Source organism: Dipodomys merriami, unplaced genomic scaffold (genome assembly GCF_024711535.1).
Source record: "Dipodomys merriami isolate MVZ:Mamm:240054 unplaced genomic scaffold, mDipMer1.0.p SCAF_6, whole genome shotgun sequence".
Lineage (NCBI taxonomy): Eukaryota > Metazoa > Chordata > Mammalia > Rodentia > Heteromyidae > Dipodomys > Dipodomys merriami.
This window is the reverse complement of record NW_027206179.1, coordinates 70,704,457-70,729,002: the sequence shown is the minus strand read 5'-3', so window position 1 is coordinate 70,729,002 and position 24,546 is coordinate 70,704,457. Positions and strand designations below refer to the sequence as shown.

General features: G+C 44.5%; 1 protein-coding gene and 1 non-coding gene across 3 annotated transcripts in view; one reads left to right on the top strand and one right to left on the bottom strand.

The window, feature by feature from the left end:
* Positions 1–24,546, bottom strand: part of Lats2 (large tumor suppressor kinase 2) — an 87,194-nt gene that overhangs the window by 15,528 nt on the left and 47,120 nt on the right. For both annotated transcript variants that reach the window (XM_070003129.1, XM_070003130.1), the window contains exon 3: positions 641–773. In XM_070003129.1, coding sequence (XP_069859230.1) covers positions 641–773 — 133 coding nt within the window. The remainder of the gene's footprint in view (positions 1–640; positions 774–24,546) is intronic.
* On the top strand, positions 2,775–2,879 carry LOC138814405 (U6 spliceosomal RNA). Its single transcript, XR_011367984.1, has one exon. It is a non-coding gene; the product is annotated as a U6 spliceosomal RNA (small nuclear RNA).

The window sequence follows — 24,546 nt, the reverse complement described above, 5'->3', positions numbered from 1 at the left end:
GTTGACTTGGAACCTCGATCTTCAGCCTCTGGAGTAGCAGCTACCAGCCTGGCTTTTTTTTTTTTGGATGCTGATCCTAGGAGCTTGAACTCAGCCTGCACACTGTACTTGAGCTTTTGTACTTAAGGCTAGTACTCTACTACTTGAGTCATAGCTCCACTTCTGGCTTTTTTGGTAGTTTATTGAAGATAAGAGTCTCACAGACTTTCCTACGCAAGATGGTTTCAAATTGCAATCAGCTCAAGCCTCCTAAGTAGCTAGGATTACAGGTATGAGCCACTGGTGCCCAACTTAGAACTGGTAAGTATTTCAAAGACTTTTCTCCAGGAAAAGAGCAAGTAAAAAGAACATATTTACTCACTCTGCTGGATTTTTTTCATTTTTTAAGAAAACAAAACAAGCACAAAAACCCTCTAGACAAGACTTACTACAGGTTATTTCAGATAGGGGTAGGGTGAGTACACAGACAAGTTTCTCCCCTCTCTAGGCCTTACTATCAGGCCAGGGTAGGCTCAGTGCATCCTTTGGCCATACAAGGCTATGTGTCAAGTAATTATCTACTGACCAAAGCTAAGCTATCAGACCTCTTCCTGCTAACAGTTGCATGTTCTCAAATTCTCATGCACCTCACTGCACTCACCTGGGGAAGTCTGTTTAATGACACGAACAATCTGTTCATTCCTCGGGTCCAGGTAGCCCATCTTACTGATATACTCCAGGGCGGCTTCAATACTCCTGCTGCCCGTCTGCTTGAGTGCTCTGCCTGCCATTTCCTGGGAAAGAAGCATGGAGAGGTAAGCACATATCATTGTCACTGGTGACACGTGTCCCCACACAGTGCCTACCAGTGCCCTAAGAACATTCAGAAAGTATCTAGGTGGCATCTAATGACAAAGGCTGAGGTCATACCACACCTGTACTGTTGAGCCTGTGTCCAGAGCTCAAGAGAATCTGAATACATAGTAGATAAGGAAAAGCTTAAGCTCCTCTCTTCTGAGAACTCTCTCTTTTTTTTTTTTTTGCCAGTCATGGGGCCTGAACTCTGGGCCTGGGGCACTCTGGGCCTTGAGCTGAAGAGCTAGCGCTCTACCAATTGAGCTATAGCACCACTTCTGGCTTTTTCTGCTTATGTGGTGCTGAGGAATTGAACCCAGGGCCTCACACAAACAAGGCAAGCACTCTACCACTGAGCCACCTTCCGAGAACTTTTATGTGAACATAAAAACAAAGAAATTACAAGACGGGGGCTGGGAAGGTGGCTCACTGGTAGAGTGCTTGCCTTGCATGCATGAGGCCCTGGGTTCGATTCCTCAGCACCACATAAGCAAAAAGAAAAAAGCTAGAAGTGGCACTGTGGCTCAAGTGGTAGAGCGCTAGCCTTGAGCTGAAGAGCTGAGGGACAGCGCCCAGGCCCAGAGTTCAGGCCCCATGACCGGACCCCCCCCCCCCCAAAAAAAAAAAAAGAAAGAAAGAAAGAAATTACAAGACGAAGAATTGAAGGAGTCAGGGAAGTAGGATCTAATCCTAGCTCACCCCTAGGTGTGCCCTAGGGGGGAGGGAGGCTGTTAAGAAACTCATTCAGCCTGACACAGGTGGTGGCTCACACCTGTAATCCTAGCTATTCAGGAGGCTGAGATCTGAGGATCATCAGCCCAGGCAGGAAAATCTGTAAGACTCTTATCTCTAATTAACCAATAGAAAACCAGAACTGGCCCTGTGGCTCAAGTGGTAGAGCACTAGTCTTAAGCTGAAGAGCTCAGGGACAGAGCCCAGGCCCATAATTCAAGCCCCATGACTGACCAAAAAAAAAAAAAAAAAAGATTCATTTATGAAATACTTGACTGTTTATCCTCTCTGGTGCTGGCCACAGCAGTAGAGACTTGCCCTTAGGGATCTGTCAAAGGCAGGCAATAATGGGAGCATTTTGAGCCCTGTTGGTCACTTTGAACTGGTGTGGGATGAACACAGGGCAGGAGGAAACAGGCAGAATGGATATGAGTCAGGAGACAATATCCTCTCGCCTCCCCCGCCCCAGGAGGAAGGGATGGCACTGATGGACTGGGCAGGAGAAGTTCTAGGTATAGAATAGGTATCCATATTGATGGACCAGTTAAAGCAGTCCCTGGGGACAGGTGGCCTAAATGGCAGCAGTACTCAGGAGCCAGGATGGGGAGCTGCAGCCCGAGGTCAGATTATCCCAGGTATTGCCCCTGTGAATAAGTTCTCAGGAGCACTCAGAGACCACTATCATATGAACATGAACCTGAGGGCACTGTAAGGTGCAGTGCTGGAGGTACTCAGGTGAAAGAGCGAGTCAAAAAAAAAAAAAAAAAAAGGAGCCGGGTGCCAGTGGCTCACGCCTGTAATCCCAGCCACTCAGGAGGCTGAGATCTGAGGATCTCAGTTCAAAGCCAGCCCAGGCAGGAAAGTCTGTGAAACTCTTATCTCCAATAAACTACCAGAAAACCAGAAGTGGCACTGTGGCTCAAGTGGTAGAGCGCTCGCTTTGAGATGAAGAGCTGATGGACAGTGCTCAGGCCCAGAGTTCAAGGCCCACGACAAAAAAAAAAAAAAAAAGAGGACTCAGAAATGTGCCAGGGCCACAAAGGCTGTGACTTGGCACTTGGCCTTTTGGGACACAAGGACTAGGACAAAGAAAGAACCTCATGGATGGTGGCTCCTGGACAAGGACAAAGCAGAAGCCAATAGAGGTAGCAAAAGGGGCTTCCACAAAGGAGAACTTGAGCACTGTAAAGAACAATGAGAGAGTGTTTGTTCACTTCGGCAGCACATATACTAAAATTGGAACAATACAGAGAAGATTAGCATGGTCCCTGTGCAAGGATAACATGCAAATCTGTGAAGTGTTCCATATTTTTTTACCATAGCTAAGATCTGGAACCAACCCAGATGCCCCTCAGTAGATGAATGGATCAAGAAAATGTGGTATATATACACAATGGAATTCTATGCCTCCATCAGAAAGAATGACACTGCCCCATTTGTTAGGAAATGGAAAGACTTGGAAAAAATTATATCAAGTGAAGTAAGCCAAGCCCAAAGAAACATAGGTCCCATGATTTCCCTTATTTGCAATATCTAGTATATGTATGAGTCAAGCAGAAAAGGTCAGATAAGGTGATGTTAGGAAAATGAACCCTAAGATATGTATTTTAAATGTTTTTTTTTCTTTCATGCATTTGTTTCTAATGCAATTATAAGATTATTTCTTTGTTGCTTTGTATTTCCTTCCCCCACAGTTAACCCCTGCTTTCACTGTATTTGATGTCAGTATAATTTGTGGAGGGGAAGGGGAAAAATAAGTCATTTAAATAAGGATACAGGTGGACCTGTTGCAACAATGAGAAGTACAAGTTGTCATGTCGAAAACGAACTTTACAACAGGGGGGGGAGGGTGGGGTGGGGTGGGGAGGCTGGGAAGGGATGGGAAGGGTAAACAAAGGAGGAGGCTACAATGCTGGATAAAAAATGTACTCACTATCTTGCCCATGTAATTGTAACCCCTCTGTACAGTATTCTCACAATTAAAAAAAAAAAAGAACAATGAAAGAGCAGGAAGAGAGTAGAAGGTGAGGAAGTCATGGGTGGGAACAAAGGAAGTCTCCAGGACACTGGGGTGGCCAGAGCTGCTTTCAGATCAAGGCAATCTGGCTATGGAAGAGAGAACCACTCTATCCCTACAATCTCTGGATAGGCTACATGGTATCTATGAGCTGTCATGTGTCTGTCTACTTCCTTAGGACTAGGACTAGGAGAAATCTGGCTAGGCCTGAAACTCCACATGACTAACTGCTGCACCCACCTACCTCACAAAGGGCATAAACTATATGCTTATTACCCACAGGGCCGATCACCTAACATGAACTTTTAAGAACAGGGCTGCTCTATGAGGTGGCACGGGCTTGACAGAAAAGACAAATGTTTGTCATCTGGAGAAGCCATGGGGAGAAGGTAGTGGAGTTCAGGCAGGAAGCATGTCCTGCTTTGCCTTCTTAGCTGTGCTATGCAATGAGGTCATGTCTATGAGACCCTCAGGGCCAAGTGCTCACGCCTACAATCCTAAAGTACTCAGGAAGCTGAGATCTGAGTATCATGGTTCAAAGCTAGCCTGGGCAGGAAAGTCCATGAGACTTCTTTCCTATTAATCACCAAAAAAAGTCAAAGGTATAGGGCTGGGAATGTAGTTTACTGGTAGAGTGCCTGCCTAGATTACAAGAAGCCATGGGTTCGATTCCTCAGTATCACATTCACAGAAAAAGCATGAAGCGGCTCTGTGGCTCAAGTGGTAGAGTGCTAGCCTTGAGCAAAGAGAAGCTCAGAGACAGTGCCCAGGCCCTGAGTTGAAGCCCCAGGACCAGCAAAAAAAGACATTCCAGCCAATCACTCCAGAGCTTTTGACACCTATTAACAATTGTGGCAATGAGAGTTGGCTCTAAACACAAGCCTTTGCTTCATATGAAATGTGTCCAGTAGCCACATCTCTTTCAGGGTAAATCACTTGTCACTTCAGGTCTTGTTGGCAATTAAGAAGGTGACAACTCCTGAAAGGACCACATCACCTGTAGGTGAGTCCAGACTTGTACTATTTTAAGATCTGTGTTTACTCTATTTCAAATCTAGGAAAGAGGAATCAGCACAAGAACATATATCAAGACTTGGGCTCATCAAACTGAATCACATTCATGAGTCAACTTGTTTATAAATAAAATTACCGGTCCATCATCTGTGTGTAGCAAGTATGTTAGTTTCTACATGGTAACTCTCAGAAGATGCTATGGAAATGCACATTAATTCTCCTAAGGCCTTAGGGTATTTCCTTGGTTTGCCTTTTGTTTTTGAAGTGCATGATCCTGACATAATCCTCATTATGCAGGGCCTCTCACATGTCGATACATGTTCTACCATTGAGCTACACTGTCAGCCCTGTCCATCTGTGTGTGTGTGTTTTGTCAGTTGTGGGACTTGAACTCTGAGCCTGGGTGCTGTCCCTCAACTCTTCAGCTCAAGGTGAGTGCTCTACCATTTGGGCCACTTACAGTTTCCTGGTGGTTAATTGGAGGTAAGAGTTTCATGGACTACTTTCCTGCCTTTCAAAGCTGGCTTTGAACTGCAATCCTCAGATCTCAGACTCCTGAGTAGCTAGGATTACAGGCGTGAGCCACCAGCTCCCGGCTCATCTGTGTCTTAAGAAAAGGAAAGCAGACTATATTTTTAGGTCCCTCAGGAACAGATATCTCTAGTATACCACATGTAAAGGCACAGCCCAGGGACTTGAGTTCACACCTACCCTCTGATACCTTACAGCTGTGTAACCTTTACCAAATCCTCTTCCTCCTGTAAACATACATTTCTTCATCTGGGAAATGAGGCTAAAAGGGTTAAAAGGATGTAATGGCACATCCCAGCACCATTTCTGACGTCACGGCTACAGTTTTCAGAAATATCATAGGTGCCTCAGGCAGAAAATGAGATGATATGTATAGATTTCACACAGATTCAATATTAATTATCTTTAGTGCTTTATATTCTTTTGGGAGGGTTGGTCATAGGGCTTGAACTTGGGGTCTAGGCTCTGTCCCTGAGATCTTCTGCTCAAGGCTAGTGCTCTACTATTTTGAGCACAATTTCCAGTTTTCTGGTGGATAATTGGAGATAACAGTCTAACACAGTTTCCTACCTAAGCCTAGGCTTTGAATCATGATCCTTAGACCTTAGCCTCCTGAGTAGCTAGGATTACATGTGTGAGCTGCCAGCACCTGTTTAATGTATTCTCTTTTTTTTTGGTTGTGAGGCTTGAACTATGGGTCTGGGCACTGTCACTCAGCTCTTCAGCTCAAGGCTAGAGCTCTACCACTTGAGCCACAGACCCACTTCCGGTTTTCTGGTGGTTTATTGGAGATAAAAGTCCCATAGACTTTCCTGCCTGGGCTGGCTTTGAAGGGCAATACTCAGATCTCAGCCTTCTGAGTAGCTAGAATTATAGGTGTGAGCCACCGGCGCTGGCTAATGTATTTTTTTAAAAATCATATTTATATAAAGAAATGGAATGAGTTTTATTCAGTAGGCATCCACAAATACTTCCAATCTCTTCCAGATTACTTCAAAACTGCTGTGTGGGACTGCGAAGGTGGCTTAATGCTAAAGTGCTTGCCTAGTATACATGAAACTCTGAGTTCGACTCCTTACTACCACATAAACAGAAAAGGCTGCCGGGCGCTGGTGGCTCACGCCTGTAATCCTAGCTACTCAGGAGGCTGAGATCTGAGGATCGCGGTTCAAAGCCAGCCCGGGCAGGAGAAACCGTGAGACTCCTATCTCCAATAAACCACCAGAAAACCGGAAGTGGCGCTGTAGCTCAAGTGGTAGAGCGCTCGCCTTGAGCTGAAGAGCTGAGGGACAGCGCCCAGGCCCAGAGTTCAAGCCCCACGACCGACAAAAAAAAAAAAAAAAAAAAACAGAAAAGGCTGGATGTGGTGCTATGGCTCAAGTGGTAGAGTGCTAGCCTTGAGCAAAAGAAGCTCAGAGACAGTGCCCAGGCTTCGAGTTCAGTCCCTAGGACTGATCAAAACAAAACACTGCTGTGTAATTATTATCAACTTCTGCAGGCCAAAACTTTTGGGCAGCCCTCTCCTAAACCAAAGACAGAAAACCAAAAGCTGAAGTGGGGGAGACTGTATATGGATTCCATAAATAAGTGAGTGAATGGCTGAATTAGACTCTGAAGGAGCTATAGGCAGGGACTGACACAAGATGCTACTGGACAGGCTTATGTGCAGCATATGAGATGGTGAAGAAAAGGCACAAAGCTCAGGTGATGCACCAAGACCCAGATGAAAGGAAACTTAAGATGAACTGCTACAGCAGCAGCCGTAACAACTTCCCCAAGTAAGCATTATTCTTTCCCAGTAACTCCAGTCTGGGCCATCCTTTAGGGCAGCCTCTTATATAGAGGTTCAGAAACATCAGTGCTGATGGGCTCTGTGTACTGCTCACCATTTACTATTAACAGAGCAATAAGGTGGGTAACATGATATAGTCACGGTACTAAATTCTTTTCTTAAAATGCTTTAGCAGGCTTACTCCAGGATTGTTTAGTGTCTTGGAAAAGTGATGTTGGTCCAATAGGAACACAACCACGATGTCCAAGAAGCCTGCTTTCTTTTCCAGGCATACAGCATGCTGGAGCTAGAAGCCATCATCTGGCTTAAGATGCCTCCAGTCCTCAAAGTTACTTCATTGTTGACCTACGGCCATAGTATAATGACTCCACATGAGCAAAACAGAACTGCTGGCTTTATCTACCCTCCCTAGTTAGGAATTATCTTCTTGTCTCCAATCCAGAAGCACATTCTGTAGGCCTAACTAGGTAGAGTAGAAGACCACTATGGACACTGTCTCTCACATTCCATACCAGGTCCAGCAAAACTTGGCATGGTATTAACTCCATGAGTTATAATGTGAGAATCAAGGTACTGCCCAGATAATTGTCCTCTGGGCTCTTACCCTATCCTTTTTTTTTTTGGCGGGGCGGGGCTGGGGGGGTGGTGGAGGGGGAGTGATCAGTTGTGGGACTTGAACTCTGGGCCTGGGTACTGTCTCTGAGCTCTTCAGCAAGCACTCTACCACTTAAGCCACAGTGCCACTTCTGATTTTCTGGTGGTTAACTGGAGTCTCACAGACTTTCCTGCCCAGATTGGCTTTGAACCACCATCATCAGATCTCAGCCTCCTGAGTAGTTAGGATTATAGGCATGAGTCACCAGCACATGGCTCTTACCCTATTCTTGTAGACTCAAATATATGTAAGTACATGAGCAAATGAAACCGTGCTTTATCAGAGCTTCCACAGAAAAGGAGCTGGAAGGGCTAAACACTGCTGCACGAAGACAAGAGAAGAGGCCGGCTGCTTATTCTTTTCTGGGGAACAGCCTTAAGCACACTATTCTCAGCCTCAGATACTTGGCTCTGGACCAAAGAGAAGGAACTAATCCTGCCCCTTTAAAACAGAGCTCCTCAAGAATGTGTCTGCCTCACTGCTAAAATGAAAAGATGGGGCTGAGTTTGGCTCAGTGCCTGCTTAGCAAGGCCCTGAAGTCAAAGCCCAGAATCACCAAAAACATATTTTAAAACCCAAATCCAAAAAGGAGTGTGTATGTGTGTAAAATGTGATATACCCAGGTTTCAAACTTCATTGGTTTCCTGATGTAGAAGTTCTAAGAAAATCTACCTTAGGTGAGTAATCTATATCTTTTGCAAGAATTTCTAGGCAGGGCATCTAGGACCTTGTACATGTAAGCACTCTACCCACTGGGCTAGACTACCAGCCCAATGAATTTTTTTTGCGGGGGGGGGGGGTGGTCAGTCATGAGGCCTGAACTTGGGGCCTGGGTACTGTCCCTCAGTTCTTCAGCTCAAGGCTAGAACTCTACCACTTGAGACACAGTGTCACTTCCAGCTTTTTCTGCTTATGTGGTGCTGAGGAATCAAACCCAGCGCCTCATGCATTCAAGGCAAGCACTCTACCACTGAGCAACCTTCCCAGCCCAGTGCAATGAATTTTTAAAAGCTGGCATTTTGTTTTTTTGTGCTGGCCCTAGGTCTTAAACCCAGGGCCTGGGCACTGATCCTGAGTTTTTTTTGCTCAAGGCTAGTGCTCTTCCACTTGAACCACAGCTCCACTTCTGATTTTTTTGGTGCTTAATTGGGATAAGAGTCTCTTTGACTTTCCTGGCCAGGCTGGACTCAAACTATGATCTTAAGATCCTATAAAAAGCTGTTTTTAATATCTGTACCTTAGCTATATTCCTGTGGTTTCTCCCTATATTTTATCTAAAAACTGATGACCACTTAAACCTGTATTTTGGAATTGAGTGTGCTGGTATACACCATAATCTGAGCACTGAAGAGGCAGAGGGAGGGTGTTGGTAAAATGTTATAAGCTAACCTTGTACATACATAGGAAATTCCATCTTTAAAACACATAAAACAACCACTTTGGAAAGCAGTCTGGAGGGTCCTTAGAAAGCTAAAGATTGACCTCCCTTACGACCCAGTCATACCACTTCTAGGCATCTACCCTGAACAACAGGAACCAATATACAAGGACACGTGCACCTCCATGTTTATTGCAGCACTGTTCACAATAGCTAGGATATGGAAACAACCTAGATGCCCCACCACAGATGAATGGATCCAAAAATTGTGGTATCTATACACAATGGAATATTATGCAGCCATTAGAAATGACAAAATAATGGCATTTGCAGGGAAATGGATGGAGCTAGAAGGAATCATGTTGAGCGAGGTAAGCCAAGAACGAAGAGACAAACAGTACATGGTCTCCCTGATAAGCGGATGATAAATCCAAAATGTTAGGTGATATGACAAAACTAACAGGACTTAAGAAACAAAGAACTCCCACTCATCTGGTTGAACCACTACTAAATATCCCCATGCTGCTGATCACGTGTATGGTATATAACATATGAACACCGTTATATATTACAGACTGTGATAGACAATTTGCTCCAGGAAAGTTAGAATGAACGTGTGACTTTAAATGAGCATCATTATTCCACAATACTGTGAATTTCCGGAAATTAAGTAATCACTTAATCACAATCAAAAAAAAAAAAAAAAAAAAAAAAAAAAGAACCTTGGGGAAGGGAGGGAGGGAGGGGATGGTAGGGAGAAAACAATGGAGGGGGTAACAATGTTCAAGAGGAAGTGTACTCATTACCCCACTCATGTAACTGTAACCCTCTGTATAGAATCTTTACAATAAAAAATTAAAAAAAAAAAAAAAAAAACACATAAAACAAAACCCCAAAACCCTGGTTCTGGCTTCTATAATCATGGCATGTATGGTATGTACCATGTGTATGGAAAGGAGGCAAAGAGACTATAAGATATGGGGCCCATGGCTCAGTTGCTCTCCTGCTGCCCTGACAGAATCTCAGGCTGGTCCCTCATGTAGGGACCAACTCCAGAGCTCTCCATGGGATGGTACAGGCCTCTACTACAGCCCAGGACTGCATCTCTCTTGTGATGGGGTATCCCAAAGAAGGGTATGTGTCTGGGAAGCCCTGTCCACCATCAGTCCTGCTGTTCACAGACTGGAAATCAATACCAGTCAAGAAACTTGTCAAAACAGACACACATGTGCACTCTTGCTCTCACTCTCTCATCCTATGAGTGCTGGGACTTAAGATCCTCTTGTTCTTGCTCTTCATGTTTGCTCAGCTGGCATTCTACCACTTAAGCCTCACCTCTTGCTGACGAGACATACCCTGGTTAATTGGAGATGAAAGTTTCACAGATTTTTTTTGGGCTACACTGGTTTCCAACCTCCATCTACAGATCTCATCCCCTGAGCAGCTAAGATTACAGGAGTAAACCACTGGTGCCCAGGCTTCCACCTCTGCTCTCTTCAGTTAGTTTTTCTCCACTGCTTGCTTCCCCACTGCACACAAGCCCTCTGAGGGCAGCTGTAGAACTTGAATTCACACCTGCAGTCTCTTTAGCAGGAGCTAGGTTCATGGTTTCCACGAAGCACAATAGTTTTTTTTTTTTTTACCAGCATAACTGTGAGTAATCCAGTCACAAACCATCATGTATGAAGGAAGGAATTTCCTCTGGAAAGCCACCCCCGCCCCTTCCTGGAGAGGAAACATTTTTTAAGCATTAGCAAAGCCATGTCCCATGTTTGAACATTCCAAGTAGGAGGTTTGGCTGAGAGAGAGAAATGCGGGCACTTGGGCCTTGCTGAGTCTCTCTTCAGTCTGCGTCTGTTTGTCTCATATTTGCATAACTTGCAATCTTAGTCTAAAGTTGGAAGGAAAAGAGTGGGTAGAAGAGGTAGCGGAACCCTAAGTCATGGTAGAGGGGCTCAAAGGCTTAGTCTGTGAGCACAGGAAAGAAAAAGAAAGAAGCCAGGAGCCTGGGGATTGTGGAAGGATGCAGGCTCCCCAGGCCACAGCAGGGCCAAGTGAGGCCAGGCCTCCTCCATTGAGGCAAATCCATCCTTCCCAGGCTGACTTCCATGGTTCCTTCTGGGGTAAGGGCTTCCAGAAGCCCTTTGAGAAGCACAGGGAACACAGTGTTTCAATGCATCCAGCTGCCAGTTGTCAGGCCTTAACCAGAAACACAGCCTCAGTAGAATGAGCGAGTGAATCACAGGGCGCCCTCCCTGCCTCTTATTTCCTATAGAGAACTGAGATACACATGGGTTCTCAGAAGAAGCTGTGTGTGTGTTTGTGTGTGTTCATGTGTATGTATGAGCACTTCTCTATGTATGTAAGTGCACAAGCAACAGCTGGAAAAACAAAGTAAAGAAGAAAATAAGATGGTTTTTCTTTGTTTTTTTTTTTTTTTTTTGCCCATTATGCAGCTTGAACTCTGGGACCTGGGCACTATCCTTACACTCCTTTTGCTCAAGTCTAGTATTCTACCACTTGAATCACAGCTCTACTTCAGTTTTTTCTGTGATTAACTGGAAATAAAGAATCTCACAGACTTTCCTGCTGGGGCTGGCTTCAAACTTCAATTCTCAGATCTCAGCATCCTAAGTAGCTAGGATTACAGGAGTAAGCTATCAGTGCCCAACTAATAAAAGTAATTTTTGAATTGCCAATGGATGTATATGAAAGGAAAAGTCAACTGCTACTTCACACCAATACAACAAATGAAAAGAAGCTTGAATCCCAGGAGGAGGTGGTCTCTATGGCTGCTGGGGAAGCCCACAACTCTCTCACCTATTGTGCAGGTGGGGGTACATGCTTAGCATGGCTGAGAAAAAAAAAGACAAAACAAAACAACAAACAATCCCACTATTTAAAAAGAAACTTGATGTGGGCAGTGAAGAAATCTGTCCTTAAACTAAACCAACCCAAGTAATTAACTTTGCCAATGATCCCAAAAAACACTAATGAAGATCATGTTATAATTATTATTAGCACCAAAATAAAATTAATCATTATAAAATAAATGGGCCAGGAAAACAGCACAGCCAAGTATCTTTGGTGGCAATATAAACCATGAAACTGCTTTCAAATAAGTTTTTGTTAAGCACCAATGATTTTTAAAGGTTTTGTATCCTGAGTTAATGTGTTTTTTTCATGAAGTTTATTCTCAGGACAACTTAAAAGAATTAAAAAAAAAATCAACTTCCATATGATGTCTGTCAAAGTTGGCTGTAATATATGTGTACCTGGTATCTTAGGGTAAGAAAAAGTTAGACCTTTACTACTCAATAATAGAAAGTTATTTATAATTAACATGTTAACTATAAATTACACATTTGACATAGCCCTAAAGATGCTTTCCATTGCTGGACACCAGTGACTCACATCTGTAATTCTAACTACTCAGGAGGCTGAGATCTGAGGCTCACAGTTTAAAGCAAGCCCAGGTAGGAGAGTCTGTGAGACTGTTATCTCCAATTAACCAGTAAAAAGGTAAAAGTGGAGCTGAGGCTCAAGTGATAGAATGCTAGCTTTGAGTAAAAAAGCTCAGAGAGGGCTGGGAAGTTGGCTCAGTGGTAGAGCGCTTGCCTTGCATGCCTGAGGCACTGGGTTCGATTCCTCAGCACCACATAAGCAAAAAGAAAAAAGCCGGAAGTGGCGCTGTGGCTCAAGTGGTAGAGCACTAGCCTTGAGCTGAAGAGCTGAGGGACAGTGCTCAGGCCCAGAGTTCAGGCCCCACAACCGGACAAAAAAAAAAAAAAAAAAAAAAAAAAAGCTCAGAGACAGCATTCAGGCCCCAAGTTCAGCCCAAGGACCACCCCCCTCTGCCTCCACCACTTCCTCCAAACAATGCTTTTTCATAACCACAATTCTCTACTTGGCCAATGCTTTCTAAGCATCAACTATTGTTCTAGACACTGAGAAAGAAGTACTGAGTATAACACAACTTTCAACAGTGTTTTTTTTTTTTTTTAAAGAAAGCTTTTTTTTTGGTGGGGGGGGGGGAGAAAGTTGGTCGTGGGGCTTGAACTCTGGGCTTGGGCGCTGTCCCTGTGCTCTTCAGCTCAAGGCGAGTGCTCTACTGCTTGAGCCACAGCACCATTTCTGGTTTTCTAGTGGTTTATTGAAGAGTCTCACAGACTTTCCTGCCTGGGCTGGCTTTGAACCGAGATCCTCGGATCTCAGCCTCCTGAGTGGCTAGGATTATAGGTGTGAGCCACCAGCGCCCGGCCAAAAAAAAAAAAAAAAAAAACAAAGCTTATTATCTTTTGGTATCCTTTGTACCTAGGAACTATGCCTACAAAGGATTTATTAGAATACAAGGAAAATAAAAGTTTGACTTAACTTTGTTTCTGTCAAAGACAAGAATATTTTTGCATTCTTCAAATCCATTATAGTTTAAAAATTGCCTTCACTGTCTAGCTACCAAATTATGAGCATATCAACAAAAATTCTTCAGATCTTAGTTGAATACAAAGAGAGAATAAGATTTCACAAGCCAATGCTAAAATTAGTTTCAACTCCAAATTCCCATGGTTTTGATGGATGGTTGCTAAAATACATACATACAATAGGCAAACAGAAGTATGGGGCACATTGGGTGAAGTTAATATCCCTCAGATTTTCTACTACTTTTCACATCCCCACACACTTTCAGGGGTCCTGGATCCCATCTTCCTATTGTAGTGTCAAATCTGAGTGCCAGTAGTTCCACCCATCCCTAGACCGGCAGGCTGCAGCTCTGTGATTTGTCTTAAACAATGAATATAGCACAGAAGCCACATGTACACAAAACCTGGCTGTTTCCACTTCCATGCCTTGGATCCCTGTGGCTGGCAACACCCAGCTGCTCCCAACCAGTTTGCTGCAGCTCTGGCCAATAGTGAAGCAATCATTCAGGTCCAGCCTAATCCAGCTGAATGCTTAGGAGAATGAGCTACATGGGGACTGCTGTCCCCCCTGCCTTAGATACTACCTGGAATGAAACTGCCCAGCTGAACCTGAAAATAATAAATAATGATTTTTAAGCCACACAGGATGATTGGTTATACAACAATAAATAAAGACATTACAATAACATTATAATACATTACAATAATAATTTGGCTGTGTATTCAACACTAATATTTTCTATAAGGTATTATATCTTTATAGACTAGAAAATAAATATTTGGTCTAGTCACTATTTGACTACAAAATTAATATTATTAATGTCTTGAACTCTTTGCTCAAGATTAGCAGTCTACCATTTGAGCCACTCTGCCTCTGGCTTTTTCCGAGTAGTTTATTAGAGGTAAGAGTCTCACAGACTTTTCTGCCCTGGCTGGCTTTTAACTGAGATCCTCAGATCTTAGCCTTCTGGGTAGCTAGGATTATAATAGGCATGAGCCACCAGTGCCCGGCTCTGTGATATTCTTATCTCCAATTAACCACCAGAAAACCAGAACTCCAGCTGTAACTCCAAGTGATGGAGTGCTAGCTAGCCTTGAGCAAAAAGAGCTCAGGGACAGCATTGGAGGACCTGAGTTCAAGCCCCACAATCGACAAAAAAAATAAAAAATTAACACTCAAAATCCACGAAGGGAGATGACTGGAAACAATCTATTTTCCAAGGAAACAAAAGGAAATCCAAACAGGGTCAAGCCAGATTGTCACTCCAAGGACAGAGCCTAGCCAAATGTTCACAATACTTGGAAATCCAAGGAGCCTACTGAAGCTGGCCAAGAAGCATTGCTTTCTAGACAGGAATGACACAGGTATCAAGAAAACAAACAAGTGCTGAGGAAAATTCTGGAACCATCTGCCAAGGAGGCACAAAAGGAAACCTAACACTAAGCTAGGGAGGCAGAATGTGAAAAAGGAGCTGAAGTGTGTTTGATAGGAGAGTGGGGCTTGCAGGATTCAGAAGATGGCTCCACAAACCATTTGGTGACCTATAAGGGCTGTCCTGAGAGAGCAACCTGGCACAAAAACAATCTGGCCTTTGATTTGAATGGGAAGACACAGGGAAGAACCAAGCCAACTTTCTAGTGCCCCCTACTGGTCATAGCTGCATAGGCCCAAGCTGGAGGGTGCCTTTCCCCAGGCAAGGTTTGCCCAGCTGCAAAAACTTACCTATAAACTTCATCATGAATTTCCAATACTGACCTTGCTGCGGACTGAGGTAAGATACTAAAGGTCAGGTAAGACAAAGGCCATCTGGCCCCATGTCTGTGGTAGCTACAGTACCATTCAGCTCTACTTCTAATATTTTGGTGACTAATCGGTTGTAAGAGTCTCACAGAATTTCCTGGTTTGGCTGGCTCTAAACCATGATCCTACAACCTCAGCCTCTCAGGTAGCTAAGATTATAGGCTTGAGATACCAGTGCCCAGCAGCAATGCAGTTCTAGATGGCAGCCAATTCCCAGTCCAGGTCTCTGGCCCACCATCAACCTCCTGCCCCTGTAGAAACATAGATAGATATATAGATAGGTAGGTAGGTAGATAGATAGATAGATAGATAGATAGATAGATAGATAGATAGATAGATAGATAGATAGATAGATAGATAGATAGATAGATAGATAGATAGATAGATTTATTTTTCCCCCTGGTTGTGGGGCTTGAACTCTGGGCCTGGGCACTGTCCCTGAGCTCTTCAGCTCAATGCGAGTGCTCTTCCACTTGAGCCACAGTGCCACTTCCAGTTTTCTGGTAGTTTATTGGAGATAAGAGTATCACGGACTTTCTTTCCCAGGCTGGCTTTGAACCGTGATCCTCCCGATCTGTAGAAAGATTTTTTTTTTTTGCCGGTTGTGGAGCCTAAACTCTGGGCCTGGGTGCTGTCCCTCAGCTCTTCAGCTCAAGGCTAGCACTCTACCACTTGAGCCACAGTGCCACTTCCAGCTTTTTGTGCATATGTGGTGCTGAGGAATTGAACCCAGGGCCTCATGCATGCAAGGCAAGCACTCGACCACTGAGCCACCTTCCCAGCCCAGATTTTTTTTTAACCAGTCCTAAGGGGTGGAACTCAGGACCTGGGCACTGTCCCTAAGCCTCTTTGTACTCAAGAGTAGCACTCTACCACTTGAGTCACAGCAATGCTTTTGGATTTTTCTGAATATTTTAGATAAGTCTCATGGACTTTCCTGCCTGGACTGGCTTCAAACTGTGCTCCTCAGATCTCAGCCTCTTGAGTAGCTAGGATTACAGGTGTGAACCACTGGTGCCTAGCTAGAAGTGCTTTTTTTTTTTTTGGTGGCCAGTCCTGGAACTGAACTTAGGGCCTGGGCACTGTCCCTGATCTTCTTTTGCTCAAGGCTCTACCACTCTACCACTTTAGCCACAGAGCCACTTCCAGCTTTTCTGTTTATATGGTACTGAGGAATCAAACCCAGGGCTTAATGCATGCTAGGAAAGCACTCTACCACTAAGCCATATTTCTAGCCCCTGAAAGACTGTTTTTTGGTGAGTCTGAGTTTAAAAGGGACTAACTTGCTGGACACCACCTGGCTCACACCTGTAATCCTAGCTACTCAGGAGGTTTGAGATCTGAGAATCATGGTTCAAAAAGCCATAGACTAAACTATGGGTTCAAGCGGTAGAGCAATAGCCTTCAGCAAAAAAACCTCAGGGATAGTACCCAGGGCCCGATTTCAAGCCCCAGGACTGGCTCCAAAACCAACCAACCAACAAACAGTGATTAACTTGTGCCTTAAGTGAAGATTGACAGAATCAGGAAATAAACCAGTCATCAGAGCCAAAGCACAAATAGCAGCAATGCAATTCTGAAGAACAGATTTCTCCAATTTGGGCTACAAGCCAACCCTGGCTGCTAATGATAAGTCTCTGTGTCAATGGGAAGATGGAATGCTCTTCATGTCCCACAAATGTTGCTTGTAAAATGCTGCCAAGGTCTGAAAGATTCACTTAACTTGAAAACAGCATTAGGCCTATGACACCCAGACGTAACGTTTGCCCTGATTTAAGGCCTGTTACAAACCAGCCATAAATTACCTCATTTTCTATTTATTTCATTTTAATTAGTTAACATACTAACTTTTGAGGGACAGTCTTGCTACATTATAGGCTAGCCTGGAACAAATTCTCAGCTTTAAGTGATCCTCCTACTGATGTTCTGAGCTACTCAAGCATGCACGCTAGGATTTTTTGTGTGTGTGTGCCAGTCAGTCCTAGGGCTTGAACTCAAGACCTAGGTACTTATCTCTTGGCTTTTTCACTCAAGGCTGGTTTTATATCACTTGAGCCATACTTCTACATCCAGTTTTTTGCCAGTTAATTGGAGATAAGAGTCTTAACTTTCACGACCAGAATGGTTTCAATCCTCAGGTCTCAGCCTCCTGAGTAGCAACTATGATGATGATTATCTTTCCTCCTTTAAATTGATTTCAGGATTCAAGAAGTGAAATGCCATAGTTTGAAGCTTTCCAGGAGTGAGACAGGGAGTCACTAGAGGGTTCTAAATCTTTCCTCTGCTTTAAGAGGACCATCCATTGGCTGGGTTGTGGCAAAGTGGTAGAGCCCCTCCTTGGGTTCCATCCCAGCACAAAACTAAGTAAGTAAATGTATAAATGAAGGCTTACTGCAGTTGATCTGTGTAGTGAGTTGGGAGGGGAGAGGGTATGCTGTGTGAGCAGGCCGGTGCAACACAATAGACAGTACCTCAATAAGCACTCGCAGCCAGCACTGCCAGCTGAGGTGGCTTTTGAAGCACAGGCGCACATCGCCCTCCTGGGACTTTCACTGGGTCTTTGGGATGGTGACTGCAGCTCCAGCCAGCCCTCATTGCCTGGCTCTTGCTGCTTCAGAACACGGCCTTTGGGGTCTCCTCCATGATGTGGTGGGGCACCCCTCTGCATGATGCTGGCAGAAAAAGAGGAAAAGGAAGAAAAGGAGGAAGTAAAGGATGAAGACGAGGAGGGAAGGAAAAAGTCTACGTCTATCCTCCAGTAAACTTCCTCCCATGAGCAAGAGACAGGCAGAAGAACACTCTGTATTCTGTGTGAAATGGAAACTTTCTAAAAGTCCCTCAACAAGGGTAATGTAAGATAAGCAGATGAGCAATGGCATGATTAGCCAGCACAACAGAATTTTAGACCCTCATCTATCAACATGGCTACATTACAAAACCAGGAGAGACAAAAGCAACTTGCAAAATCTTATTGTAGGGCTGGGAAGGTGGCTCAGTGGTAGAGCGCTTGCCTTGCATGCATGAGGCCCTGGGTTCGATTCCTTAGCACCCCATAAGCAAAAAGAAAAAAGCCGGAAGTGGCGCTGTGGCTCAAGTGGTAGAGCGCTAGCCTTGAGCTGAAGAGCTGAGGGACAGCGCTCAGGCCCAGAGTTCAGGCCCGCAACAGGACACCCCCCCCCCCCCCCGGCAAAAAAAAATCCTATTGTATATACTTTTTTTTTTTTTGAATTTGCAAGACACTACTACATATCTGCTCTAGGGTGTCTTCCAAACCCAGACCTTGAGTTCAAGCCCCAGAACTGGCATTAAAAAAAAAAGAAGAACAAGAACAAATACCAAGACAGGTGACAGTGGCTCATGCCACAGAGGCTAAGATCCGAGGATCACAATTTGAAGCTAGACTGGGCAGGAATGACCCATGAGCCCTATTCCCTATTAATCACCTAAAGGCTAGAAGTGGAGGTGTAGTTCAAATGGTAGAATGACAGCCTTGAGTGAAAAAAAAAAATGCTAAGAAACAGAGCTCAGGACCCGAGTTCAAGCCCTAGTACTGGCACAAAAAAGAAGAGAGAAAAATGAGAGGGAAGAAAAAAGGGAAGAAAGGGAAGGGAAGGTAGGAAAAGGGGAAGGAGTGAAGAGGAGGGAGGAGGGAGGAGGGAAGAGAAAGAAGGTGTCAACATCTTTTAGGGTAGACATGAGATGCAAGCACAGTGTTCAACCAGCCTCAGAGAGGAGGACACACAAGCCATAAGGACATGCTGAGGATGGAGGAAGCTGGAGAAGAGTTTCCCTGGCGGGCTGTGTGTAGAGGGTCTGGATAGTGGGTCTCCCTTGAGCACCAGTCCTTGCAGACAAAGAGTAAGAGATGCTGAATAGTCACAGCAGGCAGACTGAAAACACAGGAAGATACAGGATCAAGTGAAGCATTAAAAAAAAAAATCAGCTTTGCCTCTTCAACTTTCCCTTTCCAACCCATCATATACTGCAGGACAAAGGTTGTTCACACTTGGGAGTAATGCATAAAAGACTGATTTGAAGGATTGTGAGGATGAAGGGCCAGGTGACATGACTTAATGCGTCTTCCTATCAGGATCCCTGACCACCCACTAGCACCCTAAAAGTGAGCATTACCAGCCATGTTTCAAAGATGGGAAAGTGAGTTAAAGTACCATAGCAATTCATCCAAATGTCCAAAGATAACATGGATAGTGTGTAGTGAGGGGAGGAGAAACATATACATTTCTATTCTGAAACAACTGGTTAAGGTAAAGTGACCTTTTCCAACTGATGACTTCATGGTGTTAGTTACAATTATTTCATGCACTCAAAACTGTTACTCAATAACCAAACAGGATAGAGTCTGGCTCTGGGCACTGAGGACAGAGCTCCATTCTAAGTACTAGTATGTTTTGACACTGAAAGCACTAATGTGATCAATAGCACCCAGTTATGGAATAATGTTAATATTCCTCTTGATCTCATTCCTCTTGAACCGTTGTCCTGGCTCAATACCCTAAAATCATTCTTATTTCTTGGACTAATGTGCTTGAAGAAATATTATCATATCTAATAAAAGTAAAAATTGTTTATTCATTCCAAAGACCATGGAAAGAATCTGGTTTGTACAGACAAGATCCCAGACAGGGGCTGGGAAGGTGGCTCAGTGGTAGAGCGCTTGCCTTGCATGCCTGAGGCCCTGGGTTCGATTCCTCAGCACCACATAAGCAAAAAGAAAAAAAAGCCGGAAGTGGCGCTGTGGCTCAAGTGGTAGAGCGCTAGCCTTGAGCTGAAGAGCTGGGGGACAGTGCCCAGGCCGAGTTCAGGCCCCGCCACCGGACCCAAAAAAAAAATTAAAAAAAAAAAAAAAGATCCCAGACAGGCAGGAAAGGTAAGGACAGGCTCACTTGGAGGCTGCGTCAAGCAGGCTGCACTGGAACAAGACCTTGATAGAACCCATTTTATTGCCATGGTCTCTTTATCTGTTCTCTGAGATCCTCTGTCTTGTCCTCCCATCAAATCTGGACAGATTATTTAAGAAATGAAATTTGAAAGTGGGATTCAAATACCAAGTAATCTGCCAGGCGTCGGTGGCTCACACCTGTAATCCTAGCTACTCAGGAGGCTGAGATCTGAGGATCGCAGGTCAAAGCCAGCCAGGCAGGAAAGGCCATAGACTCTAATCTCCAGTAAACCACTCAGAAAACCAGAAGTGGCAGTATGACTCAAGTGGTAGAGCACTAACCTTGAGCTGAAGAGCTGAGGGACAGCGCTGAGGCCCAGAGTTCAAGCCCCATGACAGACAAAACAACAACAACAACAAAACCCAAAATACCCAAAAAACAAGTAATCCAGGAAAACTAGATAGTGGAAAATTAGTCTGGGAAAAAAAAAAAAAAAAGAACAGAACAGAGCTGTTCTGTTAGTGCAAGCTTGTAACCTCAGCACTCAGGAGACTGAGGCAGGAAGAATGAGAGTTTGAGGAAAAAAAGGAAAGAGGAAAGAAGGGAAAGGATAAAAGGGGAGAGGAGAGAAGGGGAAGGGAGGCGAGGGGAGGAGAGGAGAGGAGAGGGAAAGAGAGGGGAGAAGAAAGGGAAGGAGAGGAAGAAAAAGAAAGAGAGAGAAGGAAGAAAATGGGAGAGGAGAGAAGGAAAAGGAAGAGGAAGGAGGGGATGAGGAGGGGAGGGAGGTAGGGAAGGGAAAAGATAGAAAGGAAGAAAGAAATAGGAGAGAAAAGGGCTGGGTTAAACCCTGGGTTAGATTCCTCAGTACTAAATAACAGAAAAAGCCAGAAATAGCGCTGTGTTTCAAGTGGTAGAATGCTAGCCTTGAGCAAAAAAAAAAAAAAAGCTCAAGGACAGTGCCTCGGCCCTGAGTTCAAGCCCCAGGACTGGTTAAAAAAAAAAAAAAGAAGGAAATAGGAAAGGCAGGGAGGGGAGAAAGAGACAGAGACACAGAGAAATAGAGACACACAGACACACACAAGAGAGAGACAGAGACACGAGAGAGAGAGAGAGAGAGAGAGAGAGAGAGAGAGAGAGAGAGAGAGAGAGAGAGAGGGAGGGAGGGAGGGAGGGAGGGAGGGAGGGAGGGAGGGAGGGGCAAGCCAAAGGCAAGACAAAGAAAGAGAACCAAACCAAGGGCAACAGTAGGTCAGGGAAAGTAGGAACACAGGCTGTCCCAGGTCCTCCCCTGAATGGGAAGGAAGGACACTCCCAAATCCAGTGGCTTTCCTTCTTGTTCTCCCACGGAAGGGAGAAACAAGCAGACATTTAGCAGTATAGCCAGCTCTTTTCCGGACAGACAATATATTGTGAACCAAGTCCAGCACTTACTTACTTACATATACACACACACCCCACCCCACCCCCATGGCATAGGGAAAAAACAACACCTCCATGTGGGTTATACATACTCTCTCAAGGCCAGCCTTCACTGCCACCTGGGTTTGGTTTTGCTGAATGTCAGCATCTGAGAAAAGCACAGTCTGAAGGACGTGCTGGGAAGGAAGTATTCCGGATGGAAAGTTTATGCCTGACAGTGAGTGTAACAAACTACCCACAAGGAAGTCTCACCACAGCACTGTCTAAGAGTGTGTGGCCAGGTCACGTCGTGTGTGGCTGCAGAGCTCCTCCCTGCATGTGCCTCTGATCTGCACCCGAATGGCTTACTTGACTGGACTGGAAAAATCTGTTTCTGCAGACAGCATGGCTGCCATCAATCTGAAAGTCCAATTTGAGGAACAAAAATAAACAAACATTGCAGGATTGAGGAAAGAAGGAAGCATGTGCTTTTTTCCCCCTACCCCAATCATGTGCTTCAAAAAAAAAAGTATGTTTGTTGAGTGGGTTAGGTTTACACATTCACCAAATGAAAATTCCTTTCTCAGAAATGCACAAATAGTGGCACTGTGGCTCAAGTGGTAGAGCGCTGGCCTTGGGCTGAAGAGCTGAGGGACAGTGACCAGACCCCAGAGTTCAAGACTCACGACTGACCGAAAAGAAGAGAAGAGAAGAGAAGAGAAGAGAAGAGAAGAGAAGAGAAGAGAAGAGAAGAGAAGAGAAGAGAAGAGAAGAGAAGAGAAGAGAAGAGAAGAGAAGAGCACAAATAACCTAACATACTTTTACCAGCTGGGATGAGCTAAACTATTCTCAGATAGTGGCTGTTTTATGACAGGCTGGCTTTGGAAAAAGGTAATGACAAAGTATCTGTTGCCTGGTTGATAAGCTCCAGCTGTAAACTCCAAGAGGGCAGCCCAGGCCACTCACTAAATGAGTGCAAACTCAGTGACTAACAAGGAATTTCTTTTGAGTTTTGAATATATGGCATTCTAAGTAAAAATGAACAACAGCTCTTGGCCCTCTGTATTCTTGGGTTCTGCATCTCAAACTTTAACAGTCTTGATTTTTTAAAAGAATTCAAAAATGAGTACTGGTTATTGTGGCATTTGCCTACAATTCCAGCTGTATGAAAGTGGATATTGCTTGAGGCCAGCTGGGAGAAAAAAAGATCATCTCTCATAAAAGCAAGCTGAAGCCAGGCACTGGTAGCTCACACCTGTAAGCCTAGCTACTCAGGAAGCTGAGATCTGAGGATCACGATTCAAAGCCAGTCTGGTCAGAAAAGTTCCTGAGACTCTTCAATTAACCACCTGAAAGTGGAGCTCAAAATGATAAAACTAGAGCACCAGCCTTGACCACAAAAGCTCAGGGACAGCACCCAGGCCCTGAGTTAAAGCCCCATAACTGATGAAAAAACAAAAGACAAGCTGAGCATGCCATCCCAGCTACTTGGGAGGAGGTAGGAAGACTGAAGTCCTTTTTGTTTGTGCAAAAGGGAAACCCTACCTGAAAAATAAAGCAGAAAGGTTGGGAATGTGGGCTCTAGTATAAGGCTCTGGGTTCAAACTCTAGTATGGCAGCAGCACACACACACACACACATACACACAGAGCATGCATTTGCATACACACTTGCATGTGTATTGCATACATATATGTATATACATGTACACACATATACCATATCTGCCAATATGCAGATAGTTTTTAGTCATTCCCTATACCACACAGTGATATACAAAGTATTTAAATTGAATTAACTTTTAGGTATTGTAGATTACATACGACAATCTAAAGCATACAGGAGGGAGGGTATGGTAGACATGGGATACATTTTAGCCATGGGATACATCTGCCATGGGATACATCTGCCATGGGATACATTTTAGCACCTATAGAGAGGGGGTCTGGAGCCATCCTCCCCATACACTGGGGAAACTGAAGATAGATTGCTGCTGAATGGATGAGGCTGCACTTGTCAAGAATGAGCCAGCAGAACCCCTTTCTCTTCTCCTACCCCCCAAAATTGTTTGGCTGAAGGATTCTGACACCACCTGCTGGCAGTCAAAGTCCATCAGAACAACAGCCCATATAAGGGACAGCATCTGGAGGATGCCAAGACTAAAGCTGCCTCCCCTGCAGGCTGGGGATGGCTGTTTTGTTGCTGCCTTAAGATCCTGTCCAAAAGATGACCTGCACCTCAGCCACAGAAGAACCACCAATCCAGCAGGCAGTGGACATCAGGCTCAGTAGGTGGGCTCATTTCTGACATGGAATAAAGAGCCAATCATTAGGAATTACCAGCACAAGCTGGGTGCCCGTGGCTCCCACCTGTAATCCTAGCTACTCAAGAGGCTGAGATCTGAGGGTCATGGTTCAAAGCCAGCCCTGGCAGAATGTCCATGAAACTCTTATTTCCAATTAAGCACCAGAAAACCGGAAGTGGCACTGTGGTTCAAGTGCTAAAGCACTCGCCTTGAGCTGAAGAGCTCAGGGACAGCGCTAGAGTTCAATCCCCACAACTGACCCCCTCCCCCCACAAAAAAATTACCAGTACATACATAGTAACTCACCAAAAAATCGAATTTACTTATCTTTTGTCTTAAGAAAGATATACTTATCTTTTGTCTTAAGCAAACTGGGCACAGTAGGTCATGCCTGTACCCCACAGGAGGCAGAGATAAGGAAGATGTTAGTTTGAGACAACTGTGGCAAAAAGACCTCAACAACCCATCTCAACCAATATAAAGCTAGGTGTGGTGGTATATGCCTGTCATCCCAGCTATGCTGGAAGTAGACATAGGAAGAGTGAGGTCCAGACCTACCAGAGCAAAAAGCCCCTATTTGAAAAATTATTAAATGTGCCAGACACCAGTGGCTCATGCCTATAACATTAGGAAATTGAGACATGGAGAATTGAGGTTTTGAAGCCAGTCTGGGTAGAAAAGTTGTCAGGATTCCATCTCCAATTAACCAACAAAATGCAGAACTGGAAGCATATGGCTCAAGTAGTAGAAAGCTGAGTAAGAGCAAG